At 41.8% G+C, this 27977-nt stretch overlaps 1 protein-coding gene across 1 annotated transcript; it reads left to right on the forward strand.

Moving 5' to 3' along the window:
- The first annotated feature begins 191 nt into the window (after nt 1-191).
- On the forward strand, nt 192-27977 carry LOC135557753 (ras-related protein Rab-32-like). Its single transcript, XM_064991322.1, has 3 exons — nt 192-559; nt 17399-17676; nt 26639-27977. The coding sequence occupies exons 1-3, from the start codon at nt 346-348 to the stop codon at nt 26786-26788; spliced, it is 642 nt and encodes a 213-aa protein (XP_064847394.1). The 5' UTR covers nt 192-345; the 3' UTR covers nt 26789-27977.

The raw sequence follows: 27977 nt of genomic DNA on the forward strand, positions 1-27977 counted from the left end.
ATATATGAGGAGCAAAAAGTGCGTTTCGGGAATTAGCATGAGCAGAACCGCTCAACAAAAACAAAGTGCAAGTGTGTCTCTCTGTCAGACTCACCCTGGTTTCCATGTAAACACTGGAGTAGAGAAAAAAAGTTGAACCGAAAAGAAACATTTCCGGGTCCTATGACTTATCAGGTGGTTTGAGCAACGAGGAGGAGGCAAGTAGAGCGCTTTCTATTGTAGTTACCATATTTCCAAACAACACAGAAACAGAGAGGACAGATTCATTTTTCCTCATCTAGTGAGAAAAAAAGAGGAAGTTGTTGAGTTTGAGAAAGTTGTCAGTGTCACTCAGAGTTTTACACCATGGCAGGCGGCTCGGTATCGGAATGTAAGGAATACTTGTTCAAAGTCCTAGTCATCGGGGAGTTAGGTGTGGGGAAAACCAGCATCATCAAACGATATGTCCACCAGCTATTCTCCCAACACTACAGAGCGACTATTGGGGTAGATTTTGCACTCAAAGTGATCAACTGGGACAGCAAAACGTTGGTGCGGTTACAACTATGGGATATCGCAGGTAGGACATGGATGCACATTTTCATTCATCAATATTTTTGAGATTATGTTACAAAAAAATGAGAATGAAATGTTATGCACTGAAAAGTGATTGAGTGCAATGACTGCGCACTTCTAAAGGGGAAGTGTTGGAAATCACAGGCGCTCGTGAAATCACGATGTTCGCACAATCGCAATACGTTTATTTTTTTCACTTTTTACCCAAGTACGTAGGAGAACATTCAGATTGAATTTAAAATTCCTGTATAGACTGGTCTGTTTTGTTCCCCCCGTGGTATGATGATCAGGTTAGCGCATATAATTGCCAACGGAATGTAGGTCATGGGCTGGTCGCCTGAGTGCCCACCCTGTACGGAGAGAGGAATCCATCATATTTCTACAGGTTGAGTAAGTTTCAGTTGGCCCAGTCCACATACAGAGTAAGAGAGAGACTTAAGAATAGCCTACAATCTAGTCTGTGGGGTGTTTTCCAAACTCAGTCATGCATGCCAGCACATTTTCTCTGTTCTCTTTCCAGTCTCTCTAACCTCCATTCTTTTGTCAACCTTATGACAACCCATTTTGGAAACCTCATGACAAGTCCTCCATTCAGGATCTCAAAATGTAAGATTCTAAAATTAGATTGGGAGGCAGATTGCCACAGGCCACTTGAAACTGTTTACACTGTTTAAAAAGATCCTCATCACACGTTTTGAGTTGTGACTCTGCAAACATTTACAATGGATGTTGGTTCTATGACCTCAAGGCACTTCACTGCCATATGAGGCCTTACTTCTAGTGGGGGGAATTCGGTCAGGGATTCATGGGAAGAAATCATAATCCATCATCACAATAAATCAATTAGTTTGACTTAAAGGCCAACCTCAGCCTCCTACCATGACCAATACACATGATCCTATATGTAATTCTATTTCTTCTCACATTTCTTCCCCCCCCAGTCGCAGACACAGACTCTTCTGAACTGACGGTAATGCAATCTGCCAACAGGACTCTCAATGAATGGATACGTTTAGTATTGGCTTCCACTATGCGTCACATGCAAGTCCTTTATTAGGCCAGGCAGGAATACAGGCAGCCATATGGGCACAGCTGTCTCTGTTATACACAAGTTAGTCATTAGCCAGCAGTCACGGTCAGGCCAGGAGTAAAAGCTCTGTGATTCAGTTTTAAAAAGTGGTGTGTGAGAGAGAGAACGGGAGAGTGATCTATTGGTTTTATAGCCAATCATGAGGTTGTGGGATTGGGATCATGACATGCACTGTAGTCTATAACTGTCATGATTTGAATTTGTGAATTACGTTGTGACGGATGTTAAATTTACTATGAATGAGGTTGCATTTGAAACTAGATATAGGACTAGGGAAAACCACTCTGAGGAGACAAGCCTGACTTGTAGGGTGGCAGACTGACATGGACAGAGACAGACCGGACACACAGTCTACACAAAACAGTCTTCAACAGTCTTTAACCGTCTTTGTGATCTCATCACACACTGGCAGCGCTATGAGAAAGGTCATCTCGACAACCATCGTCTGTCACTAGCTCTGATAGGTGACACCATTGTCTCCAATCAGATGGCGTCACTCCTCCGTGACGCTGGTCCCTCAACTGATCTGTCTTCTAAGACTTTGAACTGACATTCAAATATTGAGCATCCACCATTAAAAAAATTGCAAACATCGTTCCACATTTTTGACATCACTGATCTCGTATGAAATAGGCAGAATAACTATCTTGCTAAATTGTGATTTAATAGTTTGCAATTGTGAGAAAATAAAAACTAACCAGTGGCTATCTCCTGCACAGATTCTGTGCAGGGACGTTGGTCGCCAGTGCAGTGGCTTGGTCAGCTGTGTAGCTAACTGTTGTAGCTAGCTTACTGACATAGATAGCTAGGTAGCTCTTCCATCACTGACATAATAAGCTTGCTTAGCCTGTTGAAATGACCCTGAAGTTGTAGACATGCAGCTCATGCACAATTAAGAAACACTGTCAGTTATCAGGAATCAGTCTGTAGATCAGCATGTTTCTCTATGATCGTATTGTTGGGTCTGCTGAGCACAGCAGCTGACTCGGGAGGCTACTGTAATGTCTCGTAGCAGAAGATCTGCTTCATGAAAACCAATACTAATGTAAGCATAAGCACTACTAGCTGCAGTAGCTTGCTAGCTAGCTTTTGTTGGAAGATTCAACATTGTGTGTGCAGCACTAAGTAGGTAGCTAGTTGGTCAGCAGCAGCATTTCACTTAGAGGATTTCAGTGACTGGCTCAGCTGTTAGACATGTTTATGCTAGCTTCCGTGCCCATAGTCAAACTTCAGAAATACTGCTATTTGAAGCACAATAATCCTTAGCTAGATGTAAAATGGGGTGACACTTTCTCACCAAAAAAACAATTTTTATTGTTTTAACAGATTAATTCAAACAGTTTTGAGGCAGAAATGGGGTTCAGCAGACGATGTCACCGAGGTAATATTTTTGAATGTTATGGCAGCCCATTGTCGCCAGACTACTTTTGTCTATCCCATTACCCTTTGCGAGATACAAGACTGCACATCTATTCTGCCTGCACTATCTGATGTAAGACAATGAGGTGATACAGAGAGAGTGGGACAGGGTGCAGATACCGGGCATGGGTGTTAGCTCATACCAGGAAAGGCTGCCTCTCACAGCTTGAAAGGAGCTTTGCGGGCAAAACACACACTTCCTCATTCATATTTACTGATTGTATCATTGCGAGAGACAAGCTGTGAGAGAGAACACACTCACACCCACACAGATATCACATCGGATGAGCTCTGAGGGGGATCACACACACATACACAATTATATACATTATACACACCCTCCCACACACAGACATATACACACCTATACACCAAGGCCTACTCTGGAGACCTTGAGGATGACAATGAGTCAGAGAAGAGAAGGAATGATGGAGAGAAAGTGAGAGTTGTATTGCCAAGTTTTTTTGTAAGTTTTTTTTTTTAAACCTTTATTTAACCATGCAAGTCAGTTAAGAACAAATTCTTATTTACAATGACGGCCGAGGAACAGTGGGTTAACTGTCATTAAGAACAGTCGTTAAGCCTTTTAATTGTGCAGAAAAAAAGGGGTGGGCTTGTCCTCATGGCAACGATAAGGACCAACCAACGTCAAACCAACATCGTCTTTACTCTCCCATAATGATTACAATCTGGGATGGAATGATGGTAATCAGGGCCGAGTGGAAGATGGATGTACGTTGGAAGTCAGCATGAAGCCAGGGCCTTGCCCGCCCCTGTGGCCCAGAATAGCTGCCCCTTCTCTGGGCTTGTCTGATCTTGGGGACAGGATAATTACAACCATGAGGTGATGGTGAAGTAAATAAGCCAGCACCTTGTGCCAAGGATTTAGACATCCTGAGAGAAGGGCACCTCACTGGTTCACTGGGAGGGGAGGTGAGGAATGAAAAGCAGAATGGGTGAGAGGGAGGGAGGGGCAATTGTCCAACAAGGGTATTACCATATTACAGTATGGGATTATGTGGCAATGGTCATAGTCTTAAAGACTGTAGAGAGTAACGCTTAGGTTTGCATGCTCTATAGTGCAATGTGACTGTGAGTCATGTGGTTTAGTTATGGTCTTTGTTTTACAGCTTCTCCTATGCAACTCACTCTGCATGTTGCAACTTCCTATTGGCCCTAGCTGTCTCGTAATAACCACCATATGTACAGTATCTCTGCCAGAGAAATGTTTGGCTGGCATTTGAATATAATTCTGTGGGGGTTGGTTCATACCCCCGAGCCTCCAAACAACTAGAAAGGGTCTGTAATGGAAAGCAGCCATTTTATGGGCTCCTGACCAACACTGCTGTTTTGTGTTTTTTTGCGCTAATCACATTTTTGGGGGGACATAATGTTTCTACAAAGACCGAAAGAGCTTCTGGATATCAGAACAGCAATCACTAACCTTGATTTGGATGAAGATTTCTACTTCAACGAGTCAGGCTCACTTCATACTGCTCACGCCGGACCAGGCCCTAATCCTGGAGACTCAAAAAAGAACAATGCGGTTCAATTGGATAGTCTCGAACGGAGCTCGTCCAGTTTGTTCTCCGGTGATTGTACGTTCGCCAATAGAACTGAGGGTAGAGGTAGTTTATGCACTCACCGTTTCCTCTGCGTGCCCTCCTCTCTTAACAGGACCTGAATAACTGTAATATACTAGGTTTCTTGGAGTCGTGGCTGAACAAGGACATTGATAATAAACATCTAGGTGGTTTTTCTATGCATCGGCAGGACAGAACATCAGTGTCTGGTAAGCTCAAGGGGAGAGGTGTGTGTCTCCTTGTTAACAGTTGGTGCGCCAGCTCTAATATTAAGGAAGTCTCGAGGTTCTGCACGTCTGTTAGAATACCTCATGATAAGCTGTAGACCATATTATTTAACAAAAGTGTTTTCATCTATATTTTTCTTAGCTGTCTATATACCACCCCAAACTGATGCTGGCACTAAGAACGCACTCAATGAGCTGTATAGGGCCAGAAGCCAACATGTAAATGCTCACCCAGAAGCAGAAGCGTTGGTGATGGCCTGGTGATTTTAATGCAGGAAAACTGAAATCCGTCATCCTTTCAGATGAAGGGCACTGCATTAGGTGAGGGAACAAAATCTCCTCACAGGAACCACTGACAGGGTCAGGGAGTCAACTTAGTGTATGTAACCTTCTGACTCACTGGAATAGTGATACAGATAATTATATGTGTAACAATCTGTCTGTAAACAATTGTTGGAAAATTACTCGTGTCATGCACAAAGTAGTTGTCCTAACCGTTTTGCCAAAACTATAGTTTGTTAAGAAGAAATATGTGGAGTGGTTGAAAAACAAGTTTTAATGACTCCAACCTAAGTGTATGTAAACTTCCGACTTCAACTGTATCTACCTCCAATTACCTAGTACACCTGTATATTGACTCTGTACTGGTACCCCGTATATAGCTAAGTTAACATTTACTTGTGTTTATTATTACGTATTTTACTTCTCTCTTTTTTTTTCTCTGCTTTGTGGGAAGGGCCCGTAAGTAAGCATTTTACTGTTAATATACACCTGTTGTTTACGAAGCATGTCACAAATAAAATTTGATATGGTTTGGGTGCAACAGACTGGTGAGACTGTCTCTGTTGCCCCTGCAGCATCTGTCTTGGACAGTTTCCATGGTAACCCACTCACTGATAGCATCTCAATGGAGACCGTAGAGCAGGAATCAACTACAATCAGTCACAGGCTATACATTTTTTTTTTTTACTACAAATAATTTGTAGACTGCAAATTGACTGCAAGAATCCCAAACAAATATAATAGACTTATACAATAATTTCAAACCTTGCTTAAAATTGTATATGATCACGTGTCTCTCTATTGTGCATGGGAATACTTAGGAATAGATTTCCAAAATTAAAATTAATTTAAGCTGATTTCCTGTTTTTTTTTGTCTTATGTTCAACAGTATATTTTTTTAAATAAATAATTGCCAAGATTGCCAAGATTCAGCCTATGGCCCGCCAGTTGGAGAACACTGCCGTAGAGGAATCTCAGTCTCCTAGGGCGCAGGATGATGAATAGATTCACATTCTATGTTTCCCTCTTTCATGAATACAACTCCCACAAGGACCATGGAGAAAATGTACACACTTTCCATTATGTGTCTGTAGAAAGGAAAATTGACTTTCCCTCTCTGACTAACACTGCATGACCTAAAGTATCTTTACAGTATGTGTACACCTGCTTGTCCAACATCTCATTCCAAAATCATGGGCAAAAATATGGAGTTGGTTCACCCTTTCCTGCTATAACAGCCTCCACTCTTCTGGGAAGGCTTTCCACTATATATCGGAACATTGCTGCTATGACAGCCTCCAATCTTCTGGGAAGGCTTTCCACTAGATGTCGGAACATTGCTGCGGGGACTTTCTTCCATTCATCCACAAGGGCATTAGTGAGATTGGGCACTGATGTTGGGCGATTAGGCCTGGCTCGCAGTCAGCGTTCAAATTCATCCCAAAGGTGTTCTACGGGGTTCATGCCAAAGGTGTTCAAGTTCTTCCACACCAATTTCAACAAACTATTTCTCAATGGACTTTGCTTTGTCCACGGGGGCGTTGTCATGCTGAAACAGGAAAGGGCCTTCCCCAAACTGTTGCCACAAAGTTGGAAGCACAGAATCATCTAGAATGTCACTGTATGCTGTAGCTTAAGATTTCCCATCACTGGAACTAAGGGGCCTAGCCCGAACCATGAAAAAGAGCCCTAGACCATTATTCCTCCTCCACCAAACTTTACAGTTGGCACAATGCATAATGGGCAGGTAGCGTTTTCCTGGCATCCGCCAAACCTAGATTCGTCCATTGGACTGCCAGATGGTGAAGCGTGATTCCTCATGATGCTGCCACCACCATGCTTCACGGTTGGAATGGTGTTCTTCAGCTTGCAAGCCTCCGCCTTTTTCCTCCAAACATAACGATGGTCATTATGGTCAAACAGTTGTATTTTTGTTTCATCAGAACGCGTCTCCTTCCTGAGCGGTCTGCGTGGTCCCATGGTGCTTATACTTGCGTATTATTGTTTGTACAGATGAACGTGGAGGTGCACCTGTGGATGTATTTCAAGGCTGACCTTCAAACTCAGTGTCTCTTTGCTTCAGGCGTTTGGAAATTGCTCCCAAGGATGAACCAGACTGGTGGAGGTCTACAATTTTGGCTGATTTAAAAAAATAATAATAATAATCACATGCTGTCAAGCAAAGAGAGACTGAGTTTGAAGGTCAGCCTTGAAATACATCCACAGGTGCACCTCCAATTGACTCAAATGATGTCAGTTAGTCTAGCTTCTAAAGTCATGACATAATTTTCTGGAATTTTCCAAGCTGTTTAAAGGCACAGTCAACTTAGTGTATGTAAACTTGTGATACAGTGAAATAATCTGTCTGTAAACAATTGTTGGAAAAAATTACTTGTATCATGCACAAAGTAGATGTCCTAAAAGACTTGCCAAAACTATAGTTTGTTAACAAGAAATTTGTGGAGTGGTTGAAATTTTTTTTTTATTGACTCTAACCTAAGTGTATGTAAACTTCCGACTTCAACTGTAGCTACCGAAAAATTATCTGAGGGGAAAAGGTTGGTCACTCAACAACACATTCATTGACATGACGTCATCCTAGCAGCTAGCTAGCTAATGTTAAGCTCTGTGTTTTTAGCTTGCTAAATAATTATGAGATCATTTTTGCTTGCCTTGTTATTTAACTAGGCATGTCAGTTAAAAACAAATTCTTATTTACAATGACGGCCTACCGGGGAACAGTGGGTTAACTGCCTTGTTCAGGGGTAGAACAACAGATTTTTACCTTGTCAGCTCTGGGATTTGATCCAGCAACCTTTCGGTTACTTGCCCAAAGCTCTAACCACTAGGCTACAGTATTTCTGTATGGTGGACTCAATGTCTTGTACTGTAGTTGAGTAGCCAGCCTATGCTACCGCTCAGTTGTTGCTGTAATAGGCCTACATGTTTCTCCTTTGCATGGTGTTTTGATGCAGGTTTAGTTTTTTTGTTATTCATTCTCAAGCTTTAAAACCCGAAGCCAGACTGCAACATTTTAGTAGCCTAGCTAGTACTGTGGTATGTACACTTTCCCTCTACTATGCGTTGTAAACTGGACACATGAAAGCAGCACAATTGAAGTTGAATTCACTGCATCAGGCTGTAATTTCATAAACTGTTGACTAATTTTTACTGGTTTGTGTGTCCTGTTGTCTATTGTTCTTTAGTAGTGATTTACAATGCATTCAGAAATGTTTCAGATCCCTTGACTTTTTCCTCATTTTAAAATTTAGTAAATAGTTTTCAATCTACACACAATATCCCATAATGACAAAAAGCAAGAACTGGTTTTAATTTATAAATAAAAATTTGATGCCATATTTACAACCTGTACCCTTGCACATTGACACATTGGAGTTTGGTACTCCTTGTATATAGCCTCGTTATTTTGTTTTTATTTTATTTTCTACTTTTGTTTTATTTAGTAAATCTTTTCTTAACTATATTTCTTGAACTGCATTGTTGGGCTTGTAGGCAAGGGCTTGTAGGTAAGAATTTCACAGTAAGGTTTACCTACAACTGTTGTATTTGGCAGATGTGACAAACCCAATTTGATTTTATTGCATTTTCTGTAGGTTTCAGCAATGAGCTGTTGGAACCCGAAACTTGGCCGTTTAGCCTTCAACATGTTTAAACTGTCGGTCCGGTAGCAGATTCGGTCAGTGCTATTCGTGATGATATGATATAGTGCACTGGCTTGCTCATGTGTTTGTGGTTCTGGGAGGAGGGTTATGTGTGCGTGTGGCAACGCACTGCCGTTTGGTGTGAAGCATGTTGGCACTGCTTGCTGTGACTAGTGCAACGCTGCCTGTATGGTAGGGGGTTGGGGTCGACCGATTAATCGGAATGGCCGATTTCAAGTTTTCATAACAATCGGAAATCGGTATTTTTTTGTGTGCCGATTTTAAAAAAAATTTTTTTTTAAGAAAAATATTTTGAATGTAATTTTTTTACAGCTTTTATTTAATCTTTATTTAACTAGGCAAGTCAGTTAAGAACACATTCTTATTTTCAATGACGGCCTAGGAACGTTGGGTTAACTGCCTCGTTCAGTGGCAGAAAGGGGCGGCAGGGTAGCCTAGTGGTTAGAGCGTTGGACTAGTAACCGGAAGGTTGCGAGTTCAAACCCCCGAACTGACAAGGTACAAATCTGTCGTTCTGCCCCTGAACAGGAGTAGATAAAGCATGTCTGGTTGGAGGGGTGTATGCTGGGCAAAGAACCGTCAGAAATCTCTTCCAATACTCATTGCCTGTGAGCATCAGGGTTGAGATGTCTCCACGTGGCATTTTCCTGTAAAGATTAGAAGAATGAGTAAAGTTAGAAAATATTTAAACACACTTTGCTTTAGGTTACTAGTTAACAAAAAATCATGTACGTCATATAAAATATATTCACCCCACCCAGTATTGTAATCAGAATTTACCAGAAAGCATGTAGTCCTTGGCTCCGACAGTGTAGTAGTGTGGGATCAATAGCATCTCATTAGTGTGCAAGATCATGAGAATCAGCTGTAGATATGATGGAAGTGCATGCAGAGGGTTGCAGAGGGTTGCAATTCCATTGAATTGGGGATAGTTTAACTAAAATATGCCTCAAGACCTAAAATTGCCTTGTGCGTGTCCCACAAAAAAGGCTCACTGTAATTACTTCTTTGATGAATTTAAGCAAAATTCCCCAAATTCCCGGGCTCAACTTTCCATGGAAAATATACCGGAAAGTTTCCGACCCTTTGCAACCCTAAGTGTTATCCTGTTCAACATTAACAATGTTGAATTGCAGCCTGCATTGAAGTAATGCCATCGGGGAGCTATTTACAAGACTGCCTTGGAGGTTGCAGTATAATAGATAGATAGCAAGTCATCTATTGCCTCGAATGGCCAAACACCTCAGCACAAACTAAAATCATCACTATGGTGTATTGAACGCTTTAATCAATCTCTATGAATCGATGATTCTCCTTTGTGTCTTTCTCAATCAATCAGGCACAGCCACATACAGCCTCCAAGTGCTGCCCCCTTCCATTACAACTGTTGGATTTTCAATTCCAAGCAACGAGAGGTCTCAATCTCCCAGAATAAAAAATGTTTGAGAGAACCAATCAATGCGTCCGCTCAATTTCTGAACAAATATTGCATTAACAAACCGCCTTCTGTCCAGACCAGTGAGTCTGTGTAATCTCTTCCTCGCTGTGTGGTCACATGGGTTGTGAGCAAGGCTAGAGGTCTACTCCAGCAGAATAGCAACGCTTACATATCGAACACACCATCTGAGTGGCACTGAATATTGAGCCAGGTGTTGAAGGAAAAAAGTTACATTTCCTTCTGACATCATCTTCCCCTAAGCTTCTAATCTTTTATGATTGCATTGAAGAAATCAATTTCCAATGGCTTTCAATAAAGTGAAGCTTATTAAGTCGGCTCCAGGTTGATTCCATGCCAGCATGACACCTTCAGTGTGTAGGTACAAACCTTTTTCATTCAAAGCAATCGATGAGCACCAGTGTTGCTCCTCATCTGCCAATCAGGGATCTGGCTTCCCTTGTCTACAAGTTACATTCGCAAAAGTACAGAATTATAGGGTATGGATGCAGGCACGAAGGGTAATTGGGGGGCATCAGGTGCAAACTGTTAATGAATTAATTGCCTTAGGTGTCTACTCACTTCGATACATTATATATATTTATGAGATAGCTTTCCACAAAGGACCTCCGCATCGGCCGTTCTTAAATGTGTGGGGCTAACTCATAAATGATATGCAAAATATGATATGGACACTTGAACAATGGTCTAAATTTGGCCTGTAGGAAGGAGGTAATCTAGTTGTTTAAAACGTTTAAAACGATATGGCTTCTCTTTGGAGCAATTTGTTGTCATAATCAACTCCTCTGCGTGGTGGATTTTTTTAAATCCCGACGCAACACAATTAATGATTAATGATTAGTGATTTTGTTCTAGAAAGTGTTTCACACCACGGCGTACTTTCAAGGTGCGGGATGTTTTTCCAATATAAATCTTATTGCAAGAACATTGTAAAATATAAATTACTACTTTAGTAGTGAAAGTTATACATGACTTTAACTCGTATGCCCACAGACTTCTAGGACCTATAAGTACATTTTGTTATCTTCCTACATGATCTACCTGAGAAACATCCTTTTATGAATGTCTCTTTTCTCTCTCTGACCACATCTGATCAAACCAATATGTTTGGTAGATTTCTCGATCGTTTTCTAGGTAAATAAAAGGTGGATTCTGGACGGCAGAATGCAAAGAGGAGTCTGATAGTATATGTAGTATATGCCAGTGCTTATTGACGAAGACGTGATGCCATTACGGCTGTCATTGAAAGTAAGTAAACAGTTTACAGAAAACTGTTTCTTCGTTTTTTTTGGTTGGGATTTATTAAGTAACTGGCTTCAGTTCAAGCTTTTAACTTGTTTTGGAGCTTCATCAAGCCAGGTCTTGGGGTGTTCTCGAGCTGAAATGCTCAAGGAGAGAATTTTTATTGTCCATCGTATTCTTCCTCTGTGTCACAGATATGCAATGCAGTCTATGAAGTTGGCTGACTAGTAAGTAAACTTATTTTTAGGGGGAGAGGATGGTACAGTAACTATCATCCGTCAGTATGGTATTTTCATCTGTAGGTTTTCTGTAGTATTTAGAGATTATACATTTCTTAGGTTACAGAAAAGGGACAGAGTTGATATTATTTTCCATAGTGAAGGAAATTGATTGTACCCTAGAGTTAATGTAGTTAAGAGATTCATTTTAATTTAATTTCGGATCCCGTCCAGATCATAAAGAAATCGTCTACATCAGGGGTGGGAAAAACTCCAGTCCTCAGGGGCCTGATTGGTGTCACACTTCTGCCCCAGTCCCAGCTAACACTCCTGATTCCAATAATCAACTAATCATGATCTTCAGTTTAGAATGCAATTTGTTTAATCAGTTGCGGATGCTAGGGATGTGGACAGAGTGTGACACCACTCCTGCCCTGAGGACTAGAGTTGCCAATGTCTGGTCTATAGCGGGTCCAATATTTGACATGCTCTTTGTATGGATTATTTTCATAAATTTAAATCCAAAGATATTTGCTGTTCCAAAGGTCTGTAGGTAGTAATATTAGTCAAATACAAAATAGTTTTTAGTGAGCACTAGTTGCACAAGTTCAATTATATAATTTGAAGGCACAAGGCATCCGTGGTCGGAGAGGAAGAATTTGAGGGCCTCCATCATTCGTAATATTGGTATATAATGATGAGACACCGAGTGACTGGCCAATTTCCTTCATTAATAACTGGTATACTGTGTATTTTTGATATAAAGTCAGTGGTGTCTTTTAAACAGGATGGCAACTGCATGTTGGAAGAATGTTAAACATGCTTTTTACATTTGTATCACACGTTTTTTTTTTTTTATCATTCAAGTTTGTCCGACACACTGAACTCTTCCACTGCTATATCTATCGCTATATCTGCCATCATTGAAGTTGTTTGTGTTGACGAGGGGCGTTGTGCAAAATAGTTAACAGCGATTGAATCGTCTAACCAATCAGAGTATCAGAATTTTCAAAACGTTGATTTACTTACGTGTGTTCAGGCTCTGGTCCAACCCATCAGTTTCTGGGACCAATCAGACAATTCATTTTCCCATTCACTGTTTTGGTGGTGCTCATAAAATGTATCAGAACTTTAAAAGTAGCAGAGAGCTCACTGTAGTCTGACAACAGTGAATAGAGGAGAGAGACAAGGCCATGTGCAGGGAACATTTCATAACATCTTGTCTTTTGCACAGTGGTGAAAAGAGGAAGAACAATGAAAAGGAGAGTTTCACTGCTTTGTCGTCACTCACAACCTGGAGACAGGTTCACATACTATACATGCCAGACTTAGAAAGTGAGGTTTTTGCGAAAACAGACTTCTAAAGTTCGGTATTTACAGTATGTGAACCTGTTTTGAGGTTGGGAGTGAAAACCACATAAAATCGAATCAAAATGTTTTGTCACATGCGCCGAATACAACGTGCTCTTCCCAACAATGCAGAGTACAAAAAAAATTATAACTCAGAGGAAAAGCATACACAAGAATGGGGCTATACAGAATGGGGCTATATGTAGCAGTACCAGATCAATGTGCAGGAGGGGTATGATGCATTGGCGTGGTAAAGTGATGAGGCATCAGGATAGGTAATAATAAGAGAGTAGCCTTCAGAAGCTTCTCAATGTACCAATCCTCTCTCGTCTCTCATCAACAAATAGCTGACATTTTTAAAGTATTAGTGTACCTCTGCCAGTATATTTTCTCTCTCTATTGACTACCCAGACTACTAGTTAATTTGATTCACACTGAAAAGTATTTTTTCCTTCGAGGTCGGACTGAGCCTTAAGTGTGTGTGGAGCCTGTCGACTAAAAGCCAATAAATGGTAACACTTTATTTTAGGGGTACCTAATTGACCATTTATAAGGCATATATAAATTGTGTATTCACTGTTTATTAATCATTACTCCCACAATTTACTAATCATTTAAGTATTTTTGCAGTCCCTAATCTGAAGTGAGCGCTTTATACTTTATAAGTACTTTATAAATGTGTTGATTGACCAGTGTGATTTCTCACAGAAGCATGGGCATGTCATTGGGATACATTCCGTCAGTATCTATATATACAAGGGTGACTAACATTTTACAAATGTGGGAGTAATGATTAATAAATGGTGAACACAATTTATAAATGGTTTATTAGGTACCAGGGGTGTCATGCACCCCAAACATCTGAGGGGGCACAAAGTATGTGAGGATGGCTGGGGGGTGGTTTGACAAGGGGCTAGGTCTGGAAGTTGTAGGAATTTAACATTTTTTGAACACCTGAAACACATTTTTACTGCAATCTAGAGACATAATCATTGTGCTTAATTCTGTGTAAAAAAAAAAAAAGAAAGATTTTTCTGCTTAACTAAGCATACCTCTTGAGCCGTCGGTATCCACCTGATGTGTGTGGTAATTTTATATATATTTACATTTTTTTTTTTTTACTGAATCTGCTTCTCTGAATCTCGGTAAAAGATTGAAAGGAATGTGAGTCTTATTTAGTAAATGCTTTATTTTCTAAAGTTGTTGCCAGCAGGCATGCCAGCTAAAGTAGTTAGGCAGGCTAGCTACTCTAACTTGATTGATAGCCTGAAATGGCTTCTTGGTAGCTAGTTATGAGGTTGGTACATTGGGAGTCTCTGGGCAGCTAAAGCCAACTTCATTAAATGTCTAGGTGGCTAGTGGTATTACAGAGAAACGACAACATTTTTACATTTAAAAAATATGTATATATTAAAAAGGACATCTAAGGGCTTGACACCTGTTTTCGTTACCCTTTAAAATAAAGTGATACCCGAGAAATATGCTCGGAAAACGTTGAATAAAGTGAGTTTTTTTATTTCTGTATTCCTCTTCTAAGACTTCTTCTCTTGGATCTCTGGGCACCAAAAGGCCTGGAAATTAAAGCCTTTATTTCAATCCATCATCTCGCCTTCCCACTGTGCCGTGTCCCCAGTGAATTCACCTGGGGTTAAACCGACTAAATTTAGACCCTCAATTATGAGCAATTACTGAGCAGGCCTGTAGGCCCCTCAGTGTATTGACTCCCTCACTCACACCCGCACTGCGACACGCAGTTTCAAAACGTAGCTGGGTAAGTACCTGTAATGAAGTGAAACTGCAGGGGGAGAAACTGCCGTCACGGTTCCTGAAACAGCTCTCTTTATTCAGTGTTTAACTTGGATGCAGTGGAGACTAGTTCTGTGCAGTGAGGTGAGCTACTCCTCATTCTTTAATTGGATTGTGTGCAGCAGCAGCAATGTCCATTTCTGTTGTAACTTACATGTGTTCAGACAGTGCAACCATTTTTAAACACTGCCACGGCATTATCCTTCTAATTTGATGTCCACATTCCAACACGAAGTTATTTCTTGGATGGTCATTTTAGAATTAGGTGAGTAGGTAACCATGAGTCATGCAACCCCTTAAAATATTGGCATTGGCATTGGCCATCTGCTCTCAGAGCTGGTACCTACTAGTTTGTTGTTTGTGGAACTGGCAATTAGACCATAAATCAATCATTCACCGGGCTCAGATGTATCAAAACCAACTGAGCTGTTGCCATATTAGCATAGCAACCTGCCAGATCTCTCCAATAACATACCATGGGTGCTCTGTTGTCTTCTAATGAAACTCTTCTGTCATAGTGAAAGGGTAAAGCACCCAGAGTGATATCATTAGAATAGATAATCTCTGTCTGTCTCCTCTCTCTTTCTCTCTCTGCCTGCCTGTCTCTACATCCGTGCCCACATGGTTGTAAACAGCCGTACAGACACGCGGACATGGTTGTAAACAGCCGTACAGACACGCGGACATGGAACTGAGAGCCTCCTTGCATTCTAAAAATGATTCCGGAACATTCTGGGATGCTTGAACAGAACACCCCAGAACAATCTGAAGTCTTGTATGTTCCATTCCGACTAAGTATTCTGCTGAGAGACGGCAGAGGTGTGGATTCGCAAGAGCTCAGATATGGGAGGATGATCACAGCTCTGTCCGTTCCACTTTTTTCCTCTCTTTTTGGACTGTGTCTGTGAGGCAGTGGGGCAGGCAGCAGTGTTCAGGGTTCAGTGGAGTGCAGAAGCTCTTTCATCCCCTGATATGGCTGTCAGTCTCACACACAACCTGCCTGACCCAACTGTAGGAAGCCTTATGATCTGCAAATGACGTAACATGTAGAAGAGGCCTGGATCAGAGAGAGAGAATTGCTGCATTGGTGTGATCCTGGACCCCAAACAGGTGAAGCAGAGGTGAAGTCTTCCCATTAATCCCCCGACCAAAGATTCACCTTTAATTGAGGTACGAACTCCGTGAACAATCACTCACAGGTTGATTGATTTCAGCAGTCTTGAAGGTTCTATAAATTCTTGTCCTGGAAATAATTTGTGGGGATGGGGCTCCACCTCAAATCTGTTTGCTCTAAAGGTTTTGTCCAGTGCTCATTAATGTAATTTGATGGAACTTCGTGAGAAATCAAAACAATTGTTAGGGTCAATTTTGTTGCAATATCCCAGTGAGAAACCGAAGGGGGTGATTTAGATATTATTATTGAGTACAACCCATGCTCCATGTCAACTAAAGCTTGCAGATCGAAATCCCATGCATGCAAATTGTTAATCAATGCAGCAGGCGTTTGGCCATTCATTTATCAGGGTTTGCATTTTCACTCCCCTCTGAGATTAATAGCTAATACACAGACTGATAATGTGGCTATGGAATAATAGTCTTGCCATCATTGTGACTGTATTTTGAGTAGTGCCTTGCTCAGATTGGTAGTGACACCCAGTATCCCGGTGGTAATTCCACTTGCTTTCACTTTGTAAAGCATCATTCCAGATTTCTCCCAGTAAGACTGGAGAGAATGGGTTCATTATCGAGGAGGCAGATTTCTTCCTTGGCTTGAGTCTTTGGATTAGAGTCATGACAAACTAGAAAAAGTGGGTCAAGATCCGTTTTGGTCATTTGTTGGGGAAGGGGAACCAAAATGAAGGCAAAACACTACTCTCACACAGCACTTTAGAGCAGGAGAATAAAATCTGTTTGTCTTCTGAATACCTTCCTTTGACATCTGATGAAACACTGGCAAATCCTAACTCAGTTTTATATCCATGTCTAAAACATGTACATATTCCTGGTAAACTGGGCTAATTCTCCCCAAACTGGCACCTTTAAATGTCTGATGGGAGTGTGGTGAGTGATTTTAGTGGAGTAATCGATCTCACAAGTGGTCCTTGTTGTGCTGTACTCACTGCGCTGGGTAATGGGGCCTGTGGAATCTCCTGTCACAGGTCTATCTGTGTGTGTACAGAAGGAACAGACCCTGCTTTGCTGCCTCATTAGCAACACTCAAAGGCTAAGTCGCTTCCACCCCTCTATAGGCTCCTGTGTTTTGTACATTCAGATGTCTCTTGTTTTTTCCTTGAATCCTTTCTGATGTCCTCTTATGGGCTAACAGAATCTCTGCATCTGGTAACCCATTGAGCATTTGACCCAACAGCCTTTTGTTTACTAGTCCATCTCCTTAGTTACTTTGACGCAGGCCTACTAGGTTTAATTGTGTACTGTACCATTGACCCATTGAGTTACTGATCGTGTTGCTTCCCTGTCCCCATGCAGGTCAGGAGCGATTTGGGAACATGACGCGGGTGTACTACAAGGAGGCGGTGGGGGCATTCGTGGTGTTTGACGTGACGAGGGGCTCCACGTTTGAGGCCGTGTCAAAATGGAAACACGACTTGGACAGCAAGGTGAAACTGGCCAATGGGAGCCCTATCCCCTCAGTGCTGCTGGCCAATAAGTGTGACCAGAAAAATGAGACCTCCAACAACACTTCCCTCATGGACAACTTCTGTAAAGAGACTGGCTTCCTGGGCTGGTTCGAGACCTCGGCCAAGGTAAGACACGAACACACACAGACACACAAATATGCCTTCACCATAAGACTATAACACAGTGGTGGCTGGTGGTACTTTAAATGGGGAGGACAGGCTCATAGTAATGGCTGGAATGGAATGGTTTCAAACACATCAAACACCTGGTTTCCATTTGTTTGATACTATTACATTCACTCCATTCCAGACATTATTATGAGCAGTCCTCCCCTGACTAGCCTCCTCTGCTATAACAGTGTGCTTTGTTGCCATTAGATCTCCCCTAGTCAGGAAGCATTAACTACAGTGATAGTACTATTATTGCTAGTGTGTGCATTAGGCTTTTTTTATCAGCTTGAATGGAAGGTAAATGTAGGTCTTTGTTTCCAAGGTTGTTTCCTAAGGTTTTACAGGTTTGCTTTTCAGTAAAAAAAAGAGAGAAAAAATAAAGTTGATTGTCAAATAAAGTCTTATTGGTCACATGCGCTGAAGACAACAGGTATTCCTTTTGTTTGATTAATTCCAAATAAATTCACCTAACCGTGAAATGCTTACTTTTACAAGCCCTTTACTAACATTGCAGTAAAATAAATAGTTAAGAAAATATTTATTAAATAAATGAAAGTTAATTTTAAAAAAAAAAAGTAACAAGAAAATTACATAAATTACATAAAATTAACGAGGGGGTACCGGTACCGAGTCAATTTGCGGGGGTACAGGTTAGTCAAGGTCATTTGTAAAGTGACTATTTATAGATAATAAACAGCGAGTAGGAGCAGTGTAAAAACAAAGGGAGGGGGGAGGGTCAATGTAAATAGTCCAGCTCGCAGTGCTCACAGTCCTATGGCTTGTGGGTAGAGACTGTTTAGAAGCCTCTTGGACCTAGACTTGGCGCTCCGGTACCACTTGCCGTGCGGTAGCAGATAGACTGTTCTATGACTTGGGTTACTGGAGACTGATACATTTTGGGCCTTCCTCTGACCATACCTTACCTAAGTTCTGTTATACTCACAGACATGATTCAAACAGTTTTAGAAACTTCAGAGTGTTTTCTATCCTAATAATATGCATATCATATATTCTTGGCATGAGTAGCTGAAAGTTGAAATTGGGCACGCTATTTATCCAAAAGTGAAAATGCTGCCCCCTATACCTTAAGAAGATAATTGGGGTGTATTTGGCCCTCCTTTTCCTATAGTCCACGATCAGCTCCTTTGTCTTGCTCACATTGAGGGAGAGGCTGTTTTACCACCTGTCTATAGGCTTTCTCATCATTCTCGGTGATCAGGCCTACCACTGATTTGTCATCAGCAAACTTAATGATGGTGTTGGAGTTGTGCTTGGCCACGCAGTCGTGGGTGAACAGGGAGTACAGGAGGAGACTAAGCACCCACCCCTGAGGAGCCCAAGTGTTGAGGATCAGCATGGCAGATGTGTTGTTTCCTACCCTTACCACCTGGGGGGTGTCCGTCAGGAAGTCCAGGATCCAGTTGCAGAGGGAGGGGTTTAGTCCCAGGGTCCTTAGCTTAGTGATGAGCTTTGTGGGCACTATGGTGTTGAACGCTGAGCTGTAGTCAACTACAGCATTCTGACACAGGCCTTCCTTTTGTCCAGGTGGGAAAAGGCAGTGTGGAACATCGAACACTGAATAGATGGGGAAAAGTCAAAGGCAAGAATAGCATGAAAAAGTAATGTAACAGACGTGTTTAGTCACTGGTGGTTTAAGCCCTGACTGGGGGGAGTTAAATCATTTGATAGCAGTACTCCTCGTGCTACCAAATCTAACTGTTTGTACTGTGGGTCATTGTGCTGTTGAAAGGAGCAGAGTTGGGAAACACAAGCATACCCCACCGTGCCACGCTGAGCACTTTTAGTTAGGAGAGACAGAAGCATGCTCGCCAACAGTTCCAGCCAGCATCACAATAACAACCAAAATGGAAGCTGTCTTCAATGCCATTCCAAGATATGTTAAAGGCCTTCAATTGAGTGCTTTTCCTCATCTGAAAACACTATTTTGTTTGACAACTTAAAGGAGGTTGTTTAGGCAAGGCCTTTAGGCAGAAATTAAATTAGGGATCAGTGAGCAGGATTCAGTTAGTTTGTGTATGTACAGTCGTATGAAAAAGTTTGGGCACCCCTGACAATTTCCATGCTTTCCATTTATAAATGATGGGGTGTTTGGATCAGCAATTTCATTTTGATCTATCAAATAACTGATGGACACAGTAATATTTCAGTAGTGAAATGAGGTTTATTGGATTAACAGAAAATGTGCAATATGCATCAAAACAAAATTAGACAGGTGCATAAATTTGGGCACCCTAGTAGAAAAATAATATCAATATTTAGTAGAGCCTCCTTTTGCTAAAATAACAGCCTCTAGACGCTTCCCATAGCCTCTAATGAGTGTCTGGATTCTGGATGAAGGTATTTTGGACCATTCCTCCTTACAAAACATCTCCAGTTCAGTTAGGTTTGATGGTTGCCGAGCATGGACAGCCCGCTTCAAATCATCCCACAGATTCTCAATGATATTCAGGTCTGGGGACTGGGATGGCCATTCCAGAACATTGTACTTGTTCCTCTGCATAAATGCCCGGGTAGATTTTGAGCAGTGTTTTGGGTCATTGTCTTGTTGTAATATCCAGCCCCGGCATAACTTCAACTTTGTGACTGATTCTTCAACATTATTTCCAAAAATCTGCTGATATTGAGTGGAATCCATGCGACCCTCAACTTTAACAAGATTCCCAGTAGCGGCACTGGCCACACAGCCCCACAGCATGATGGAACCCCCACCAAATGTTACTGTGGGTAGCAGGTGTTTTTCTTGGAATGCTGTGTTCTTTTGCCGCCATGCATAACGTCCCTTGTTATGACCAAATAACTCAATATTTGTTTCATCAGTCCACAGCACCTTATTCCAAAATGAAGCTGGCTTGTCCAAATGTGCGTTTGCATACCTCAAGTGACTTTGTTTGTGGGGTGTGTGCAGAAAAGGCTTCTTCCGCATCACTATCCCATACAGCTTCTCCTTGTGCAAAGCGCGCTATATTGTTGAATGATGCACAGTGACACCATCTGCAGCAAGATGATGTTGTAGGTCTTTGGAGGTGGTCTGTGGGCTGTTTTTGACCGTTCTCACCATCCTTCGTCTTTGCCTCCGATATTTTACTTGGCCTGCCACTTCTGGCCTTAACAAGAACTGTGCCTGTGGTCTTCCATTTCCTCACTATGTTCCTCACAGTGGACACTGACAGCTTAAATCTCTACGATAGCTTTTTGTAGCCTTCCTCTAAACCATAATGTTGAACAATCTTTGTTTTCAGGTCATTTGAGAGTTGTTTTGTGGCCCCCATGTTTCCACTCTTCAGAGGAGAGTCAAAGAGAACAACAACTTGCAATTGGCCACCTTAAATACCTTTTCTCATGATTGGATGCACTTGTCTATGAAGTTCAAAGCTTAATGAGCTCACCAAACCAACTGTGTGTTCCAATTAATCAGTGCTAAGTAGTTACAGGTATTCAAATCAACAGAATGACATGACTGATTTCATACAACTTAATATTGCTACACTAAAAATCTTTGTCTGGACAATACCCCAGTACTCAGCTTTTATCAGAAAATGAATGGCATGCCACTGTGATCATTTTATGTGAGGACAGAGTAAATTATTATGCAGCCTCAGGGGTGCCCAAACTTTTTCATACGACAGTATGTATGCTGAACAAAAATATAAACACAACATGTAAAGTGTTGGTCCCATGTTTCATGAGCTGAAATAAATGTTCCCAGAAATGTTCCATATGCACAAAAAGCTTATTTATCTCAAATGTTGTGCACAAAAATTCTTTACATCCCTGTAAAAGAACATTTCTCCTTTGCCAAGATAATCCATCCCCCTGGCATCTCCATCCAAGTGGCATATCAAGAAGCTGATTAAACAGCATGATAATTACACAGGTGCACCTTGTGCTGGTTACAATAAAATGTGCAGTTTAGTCGCACAACACAATGCCACCTGTTTTCACTTTGTCATTATGGGGTATTGATAAGGAAAAAAATATATAATTTAATCCATATTAGAATAAGGCTGTAACGTAACAAAATGTGGAAAAAGGGGTCTGTATACTTTCCGAATGTACTGCAATCGGCTCTCTGTGTGAAAATTAGGTCAACTGGGGTCTGCCTGTCATGAAGCATTGGAGTGAACTCTCTCTCTCTCTCTGTTTGTGTGTGCCTCAATTCACTGGGGCTTTAGGTTTCTGCTTGCCCCTGTCACCTCAATTCTAATGCCCCCACTAGCCACCAACCCTGGGTAAATGACAGTTACCTCTCACACATGTCCCCCTGCAGTGTCCCTGTCCCCTACACACAGTAGCACCATTCCAGACAGACACTGTACCGGGTCTGAGCAAGGGGTCACACACACCAATGAAACAATATGGTGTATGTGTTTGAGCAGAGTTTGTTTAGGCAGTTGTATCATTTACGCATGCGCGCACACACACACACACACACACAGGGACATCCCCATTCCCTAGCCCAGTGGTTTCCAACCTTTTTAGGTTACTGCACCACCAACAGATGTTTTTCTCTGCATGGAGAACCCCTGAAGTACCCCTTCCTATGCATTTTACCAGTAGGACTATGGCCTCATGAATCTTCTCAAGTACCCCCAGTGGATAGGTAGTCCTGGTTGGGAACCACTGCGCTAGCCCATGGGGAAACCTTTTAGAGCCAAACAAACTGTGTCTTTATCAGCTTTGAGGATGTGATACCCTCAGCGTTTCCCAGCTCTAATCCTGAGCTGTTAGACCTGTAAGAGCGTAGACATGTCCTTTGACTGATCATAGCGTGTGCCACTAGAAACCAAAGCAGGCCACTGCTATTTCAGCCCCATCTCTGCTATAGGAGAGAACTCCTCTCTGCAGAATCGGTCAAGTCTAACCTACTACAGATACTCATAATAGGCCATCATGTGTTGAATCTTGTAGCACAATCCATATTCATATCCAATGTAAAATGGCCTTCATAAAGCCACCCTGATTGTTGCAACAGCTTGATGGTCAAATACTGATGTACTGTAGAAGGTTCTGTGCTTTAAACTTGATTTCCTGTGTAATTTCTCATAGGATCACCTATTAACCTTCATTGTGAGAAAGACTATCTATGTCTGCTCAAAGTCTTGAGAATTGTGTGTGTGTGTGTGTGTGTGTGTGGGATTGTATGCAGTAAGCACTTCTGTCAAACAGTTCAACAGAATGGCAAACATTAGCCTTCAGGAAATCTCAGCCTTCGTGAAACGCAAAATGTCCCTGCTGCTGAATTTACTTTTCTGTCATCACCTGCAGCTGTGCATACGCATGTGAGTGTGTGTGTGTGTGTTCATGTGAATGACAGAAGGTGTGCTAGTACCCAGCATGCACCAGCACATGTTCCTGAGATAAATAACTCTATTAGGGGACATAACTCAGATGGTTGGCATGGAGCTCTGGCTGTGAAGGCACGTCCCACACGTGTGTTTTAGAGACATGTCTGCTCTTATTTTGTGCTGAACCTCTATTCCAACAACCATCTCCTTAAACATGAGACTCAAGGGAAATATCACTCTCTCTTTCTGCTTCTCGCTGTCTTTCTCTATTTACCTCTCTCCATCGGTCCCCCTCCTTCTCTCCCTTTCTCCTTCCCTTCCTCATCTGTCTTTCTCTCCCTCTCTCTACATGAAAGGCTCTCTGAAGAGCTCACCAGCCTCATGTTTCTGAATTACTGAGGAATTCTGAAAAAACTACTTGGCTCTAGGGAACCGACCAGCTACACCACATATATACTGTATAAACCAGGAAAAATAGACTCAAAACAACAAACAAAACGCTAGTTGAACTTGTTAGAAGACAAGGTATACCACCCCACGTTCATGGACACACACGCAGTTTGCACAATCATTTGCCCTAGACATTCACACTTCAGCTGATGCTCAGTAATGCGTTGGCCGCGTTAGCCATACAGGATTCATCTTTTTATTATACATTTTTGTATTGAATTTTCCAAACATACAATCTACCTGTAATGTAGCCACTCAACAATTACATTTAGTCATCTAGCAGACACTCCCATCCAATGTTGTGTTTTTAAAGATACAATACATAATATGGTACACTTAGCATAATTAGGTTTTAGTCCAGAGAGGCCAGAAAAGTTCTCTTCAATGAGACATTTCAGAGATCTTGCTTGCAGACTTAATATAGAACTTCAGTCAACGGCATACATGGACACCTTTGTTTTTAAGCCTTGGATTTCTAATCCTCTAATATTGTTATTTGATCTAATTTTAATAGCTAGCATTTCGAAGGCCATAATGAATAGATATGGTGACCACGGACAACCCTGTTTAACTCCTCTTCACAGTTCAAAACTGTGAGAAGTAGCCACAATTTACTATTTTACACATGGGTTTGCTATACATTTGAAGAAGAGACTCACCAAGATTAGACAAAATCCAGGCATTTATATATACAATCCATATATAAAAAGCCTTTAAAAAATCTTCTATGAATACCAGGCCTGGCTTCTTGGATGTTTCTTCTTCTATTTCTAGTAGTTGTTATACAGTATATTGTCTCCAATGTATCATTCATGTAAAAAACCTATCTGATCAGGATTAATAACATCTGGTATAACCTCTAATTCTGTGTGTTAGGCATTTCGCTACCTTGAACATTTAAAATTCTGTGCAACTTCCAGCGCGCGTTTACTGTGAACACTGAGGCTGTACCCGCTTTTAAGTTACATTTTTAACAGTGGCCAAGTAGGCGACTGTGGCTATTTGATCATAATGTAGGCCTATCAGAGTGGTCTACCATCAAAAACAATGGCTAAAATGCATCCCATAACATTTTAACATGGAAATAGCTGTTCTCATTCAGCCTAAAGTAGCAGCCAATGTGTTGTGTTCAATGTAGGCCTACATCCCATGAGACTTTTGGAAAAAAACTAAACATGCAGAGCTTGACATTAACCTGTTTGTCCACTTGTCTTTCAGACAAGGAGGTGACTGAAAATGTTGTTTGATGCAAGAAACCACTTTACAAAATAAAATGCATTATTTTTATGCTCTATGAGCTAAATCTGCACATGTGGCTACATGCAGCTCTCGCTTTGATCTTAAAACAAGTGCATCTACTCACAACCGCTCATGCTGTAAACACAGTCCAGTTCAATGTAAATGGCACAGATCCATATATGGCAATGGTCTATTTGCATATAGGCCTACTGCAGCTCTGAATTGTTTATGCCACACTGGTCTGTGTAGACAAGTACGGGCTGAGTAGTGCATGTCAATGCAATAGAATCCTACACCGATGAATTGCCCTGCCAATGCATAGTTTTTCGGGCCTTTGAAAAAATTATATTACAACATTTGAGGTATGCTATATGATCACACCAGTAATAGATGTGATGTTGTATTACTTGTGAAGCACAGCTGAGTCAGCATACATTTAAATAAGTTGCTTTTTATTGGGCTGATTGTGCCTGTATCTCAGCAGAGGGTGAGAGCAGCAGACTGAGGGTCCACCTCTCAACATCCCTCCGCTCTCCCTTACCAAAAAGGAGCACCGTCTTCCATATGATGGTGAAACTTGAGTCGCACCGCATTATTTCCGCCTCATGCACAAATTCATGCTACTCCTATTGAACAGAAAAAGTTAAATATTCCTCCATATTAAAAATGACAACAATGCAAGCTTAAAAGATACACTTTCCTACTTTCATTACTGCTGCAGTGCTTGTTGTAGTGCTGAGGGGAAATAGGAAGAATGTGCATTTTATGGTTTTTAGCGTGATCGACCGGTTGGTGACCACTGCTATAGAAAGTTGAGTGAAGTTCAATCTCGTGCTTTCTCTCTGTGGATATTGTAGCTTGTATAGCTCCCTGGGCAAAGCCCCCCTTCAGCACCCCCGCTGCCACGGCAAACATGTGGCCCCTTTCTGCATTAACTGTATTATTACACTTACCCTATTGCTAACAAAAAAACACAAATAAAACTAAATTGCACAAATCCTATATCAGACAAAAACACATAGAATAACACACTTATAAAGAAGAGAACCTGATTTATTACACTATTGCACTTCAAACAAGAAACACAAACTAAATTTGCATTACTAATTGCATTTGTACTGTACAAAGTTAGAGGTGCGCTATTTAATAGATTCCCCCGCTCCCCCACCTCGGGCTTCCAGTGGGGGGAGACCTAATGTCAACCTATTCCCCCCCCCCCTCCCCCATCTCGTACATCTGAGTGGGAGACCATCCCAGGCAGTAGGCTGCCTGGCTCACAAACTAGAATCAGGGTGCCCACTCCAACAAGGTTAATTGACCCACAGTTCCACACAGTGACATATCATTGACGTGGTGTGCAAATGAGCAATAGAAAACCAATTTGCGCAAAATTTTTGTGCGGGGGCCCTGTGCCGCCCCCGGCAAGATGGCGGCTGTCCATGTCGCCTATACCTAAATCCGCCACTGCTCTATGGGCTAATATTTCTCTGCGGCAGTCCCGGGGGCGCGTGCACAGCTTAGAGGGAACATTGGTCACCATGTGAAGCGTTGGCCAAGCATTCAGAAGCACGCCTCAGGCTACAGTCCCTAGAGGTTGGGGAAGGCACACGGGTCACATGACTTTGTGACATCTTGTGGTCAGGACATCAACTGTTGGACAGCTTAGAGAGAGACCCTGCATCGTTCCATAATTTGACAGCTGAGAACATAACTTATTTTACTTGGATAGAGGAGAAAGCTAGCGAAATAACCAGTGGTTTATATATTTTTAAGACTAATGTTCTGTGTAACAAATGGATGTGGCCATACCGGTTTCACCTCATTAGGTAACTGCCAAAACCAATATCCCCCAGCAACTGTTTTCATGTGAATTGATATAACCTTTAACCCTAATTCTGTTGACTTTGTTTTACCTTTCCCAGGACAACATCAACGTGGATGAGGCAGCTCGGTTCCTGGTGGAGAACATCCTGCTGAATGACAAGGGCCTGCCGTACGAGGAGAGCAACGGAGACCGCATCAAACTGGACCAGGAGACGATGGCTGCCGAGAGTAAGTCAGGCTGCTGCTAGCAGTGAGGACTCCTTCTGTGTCCACCCTCCGGCTCGCACCCCAGCCCGCCTCACACAGAAGGTCTAGAGGTCAAGGACTGGGTCTCCGAGCCCCCCCTACCGTAGCCCCCATCTTCTGTCTCTACTATCACAACAGGGGCTGCTTTTCAGGGAGGGTGTGACCCTGAACCCAATTCCTCACTCCAAGCTGTTGTTACTATGGACTTCCTAACTTCTAACCCCCCCCATGCGGAAGGGGTACTGTCCAGGGAGTGGGTCCCGGCAGATCTCAACCCACTGACTCTGGACCCTGCCAACCCCATCCCAACACCCCACGTTTCCCCCCTCCTTGCCCCCAGACGTGATCTAGTGCCCTTCCTGATGCTGTGTTATGAGGCTCTGGTTGTGGAAGACAGAGGAGCACCCTGATGGAGGTGACATTAGATATAGAATCTTACCCTCTTACCGTTACCAGTATGTTCTCATTGTTCTGACACTGTTGTCACAATCACACATGTAACTGTCATGTTTCATAAATGGTGCCAAGAGGTTTAAAAAGAATAATAATGTTAAGGTGGGAACAAAGGTGGGACCAAGGCTGTGGCATAACTAATATGTTTTTGTCTGTTTTTTATCATGATGATCTGTGTAATGTTTGAGTGTTCTAGACAATGCTAGTCACACAAATAAGTCTTGAAAGAAAAAAAGAGGCTACCATAGGATAGATCAGTTTTAATATTGCAGATAATTTGATAGAACCTAAAATCTAATAGTTTGCATAATTTCTAATCCCGTTTATTTTTACCCAACACTACCACCCCTCCCCAGATTGGAGTAAACTAACGGACAACAATACTTATACTGCTACTTACAGCTTTCACATGTACGGTGCATGTAGTTAACTAATTATACATATATTCCTAATTTCCTCTTTCTGCAGTTGCTGGATTTTCACTTGATGTCTTTGTGATAGATGTACTCTTTCGTACTAAGAGGTGTATTTTTTTAAACATTGTGTTTGATCATGGATGTATAATTCCTTGTGAGGTACAAAAAGCATCAGGCAGGGGAGTGAACCATCCCTCTGCCCAGGAAGTTGAGTATCATAGGTAAGTGTAAATGCTTTTTTAAAGTGCTGGGTCTATCAAATGTATGTGACATTATACATTGAATCAACTACAAGAACAAAAAATAAAACATTTTAATTGCA

Source organism: Oncorhynchus masou, chromosome 16 (genome assembly GCF_036934945.1).
Source record: "Oncorhynchus masou masou isolate Uvic2021 chromosome 16, UVic_Omas_1.1, whole genome shotgun sequence".
In the NCBI taxonomy this organism is placed as follows: domain Eukaryota; kingdom Metazoa; phylum Chordata; class Actinopteri; order Salmoniformes; family Salmonidae; genus Oncorhynchus; species Oncorhynchus masou.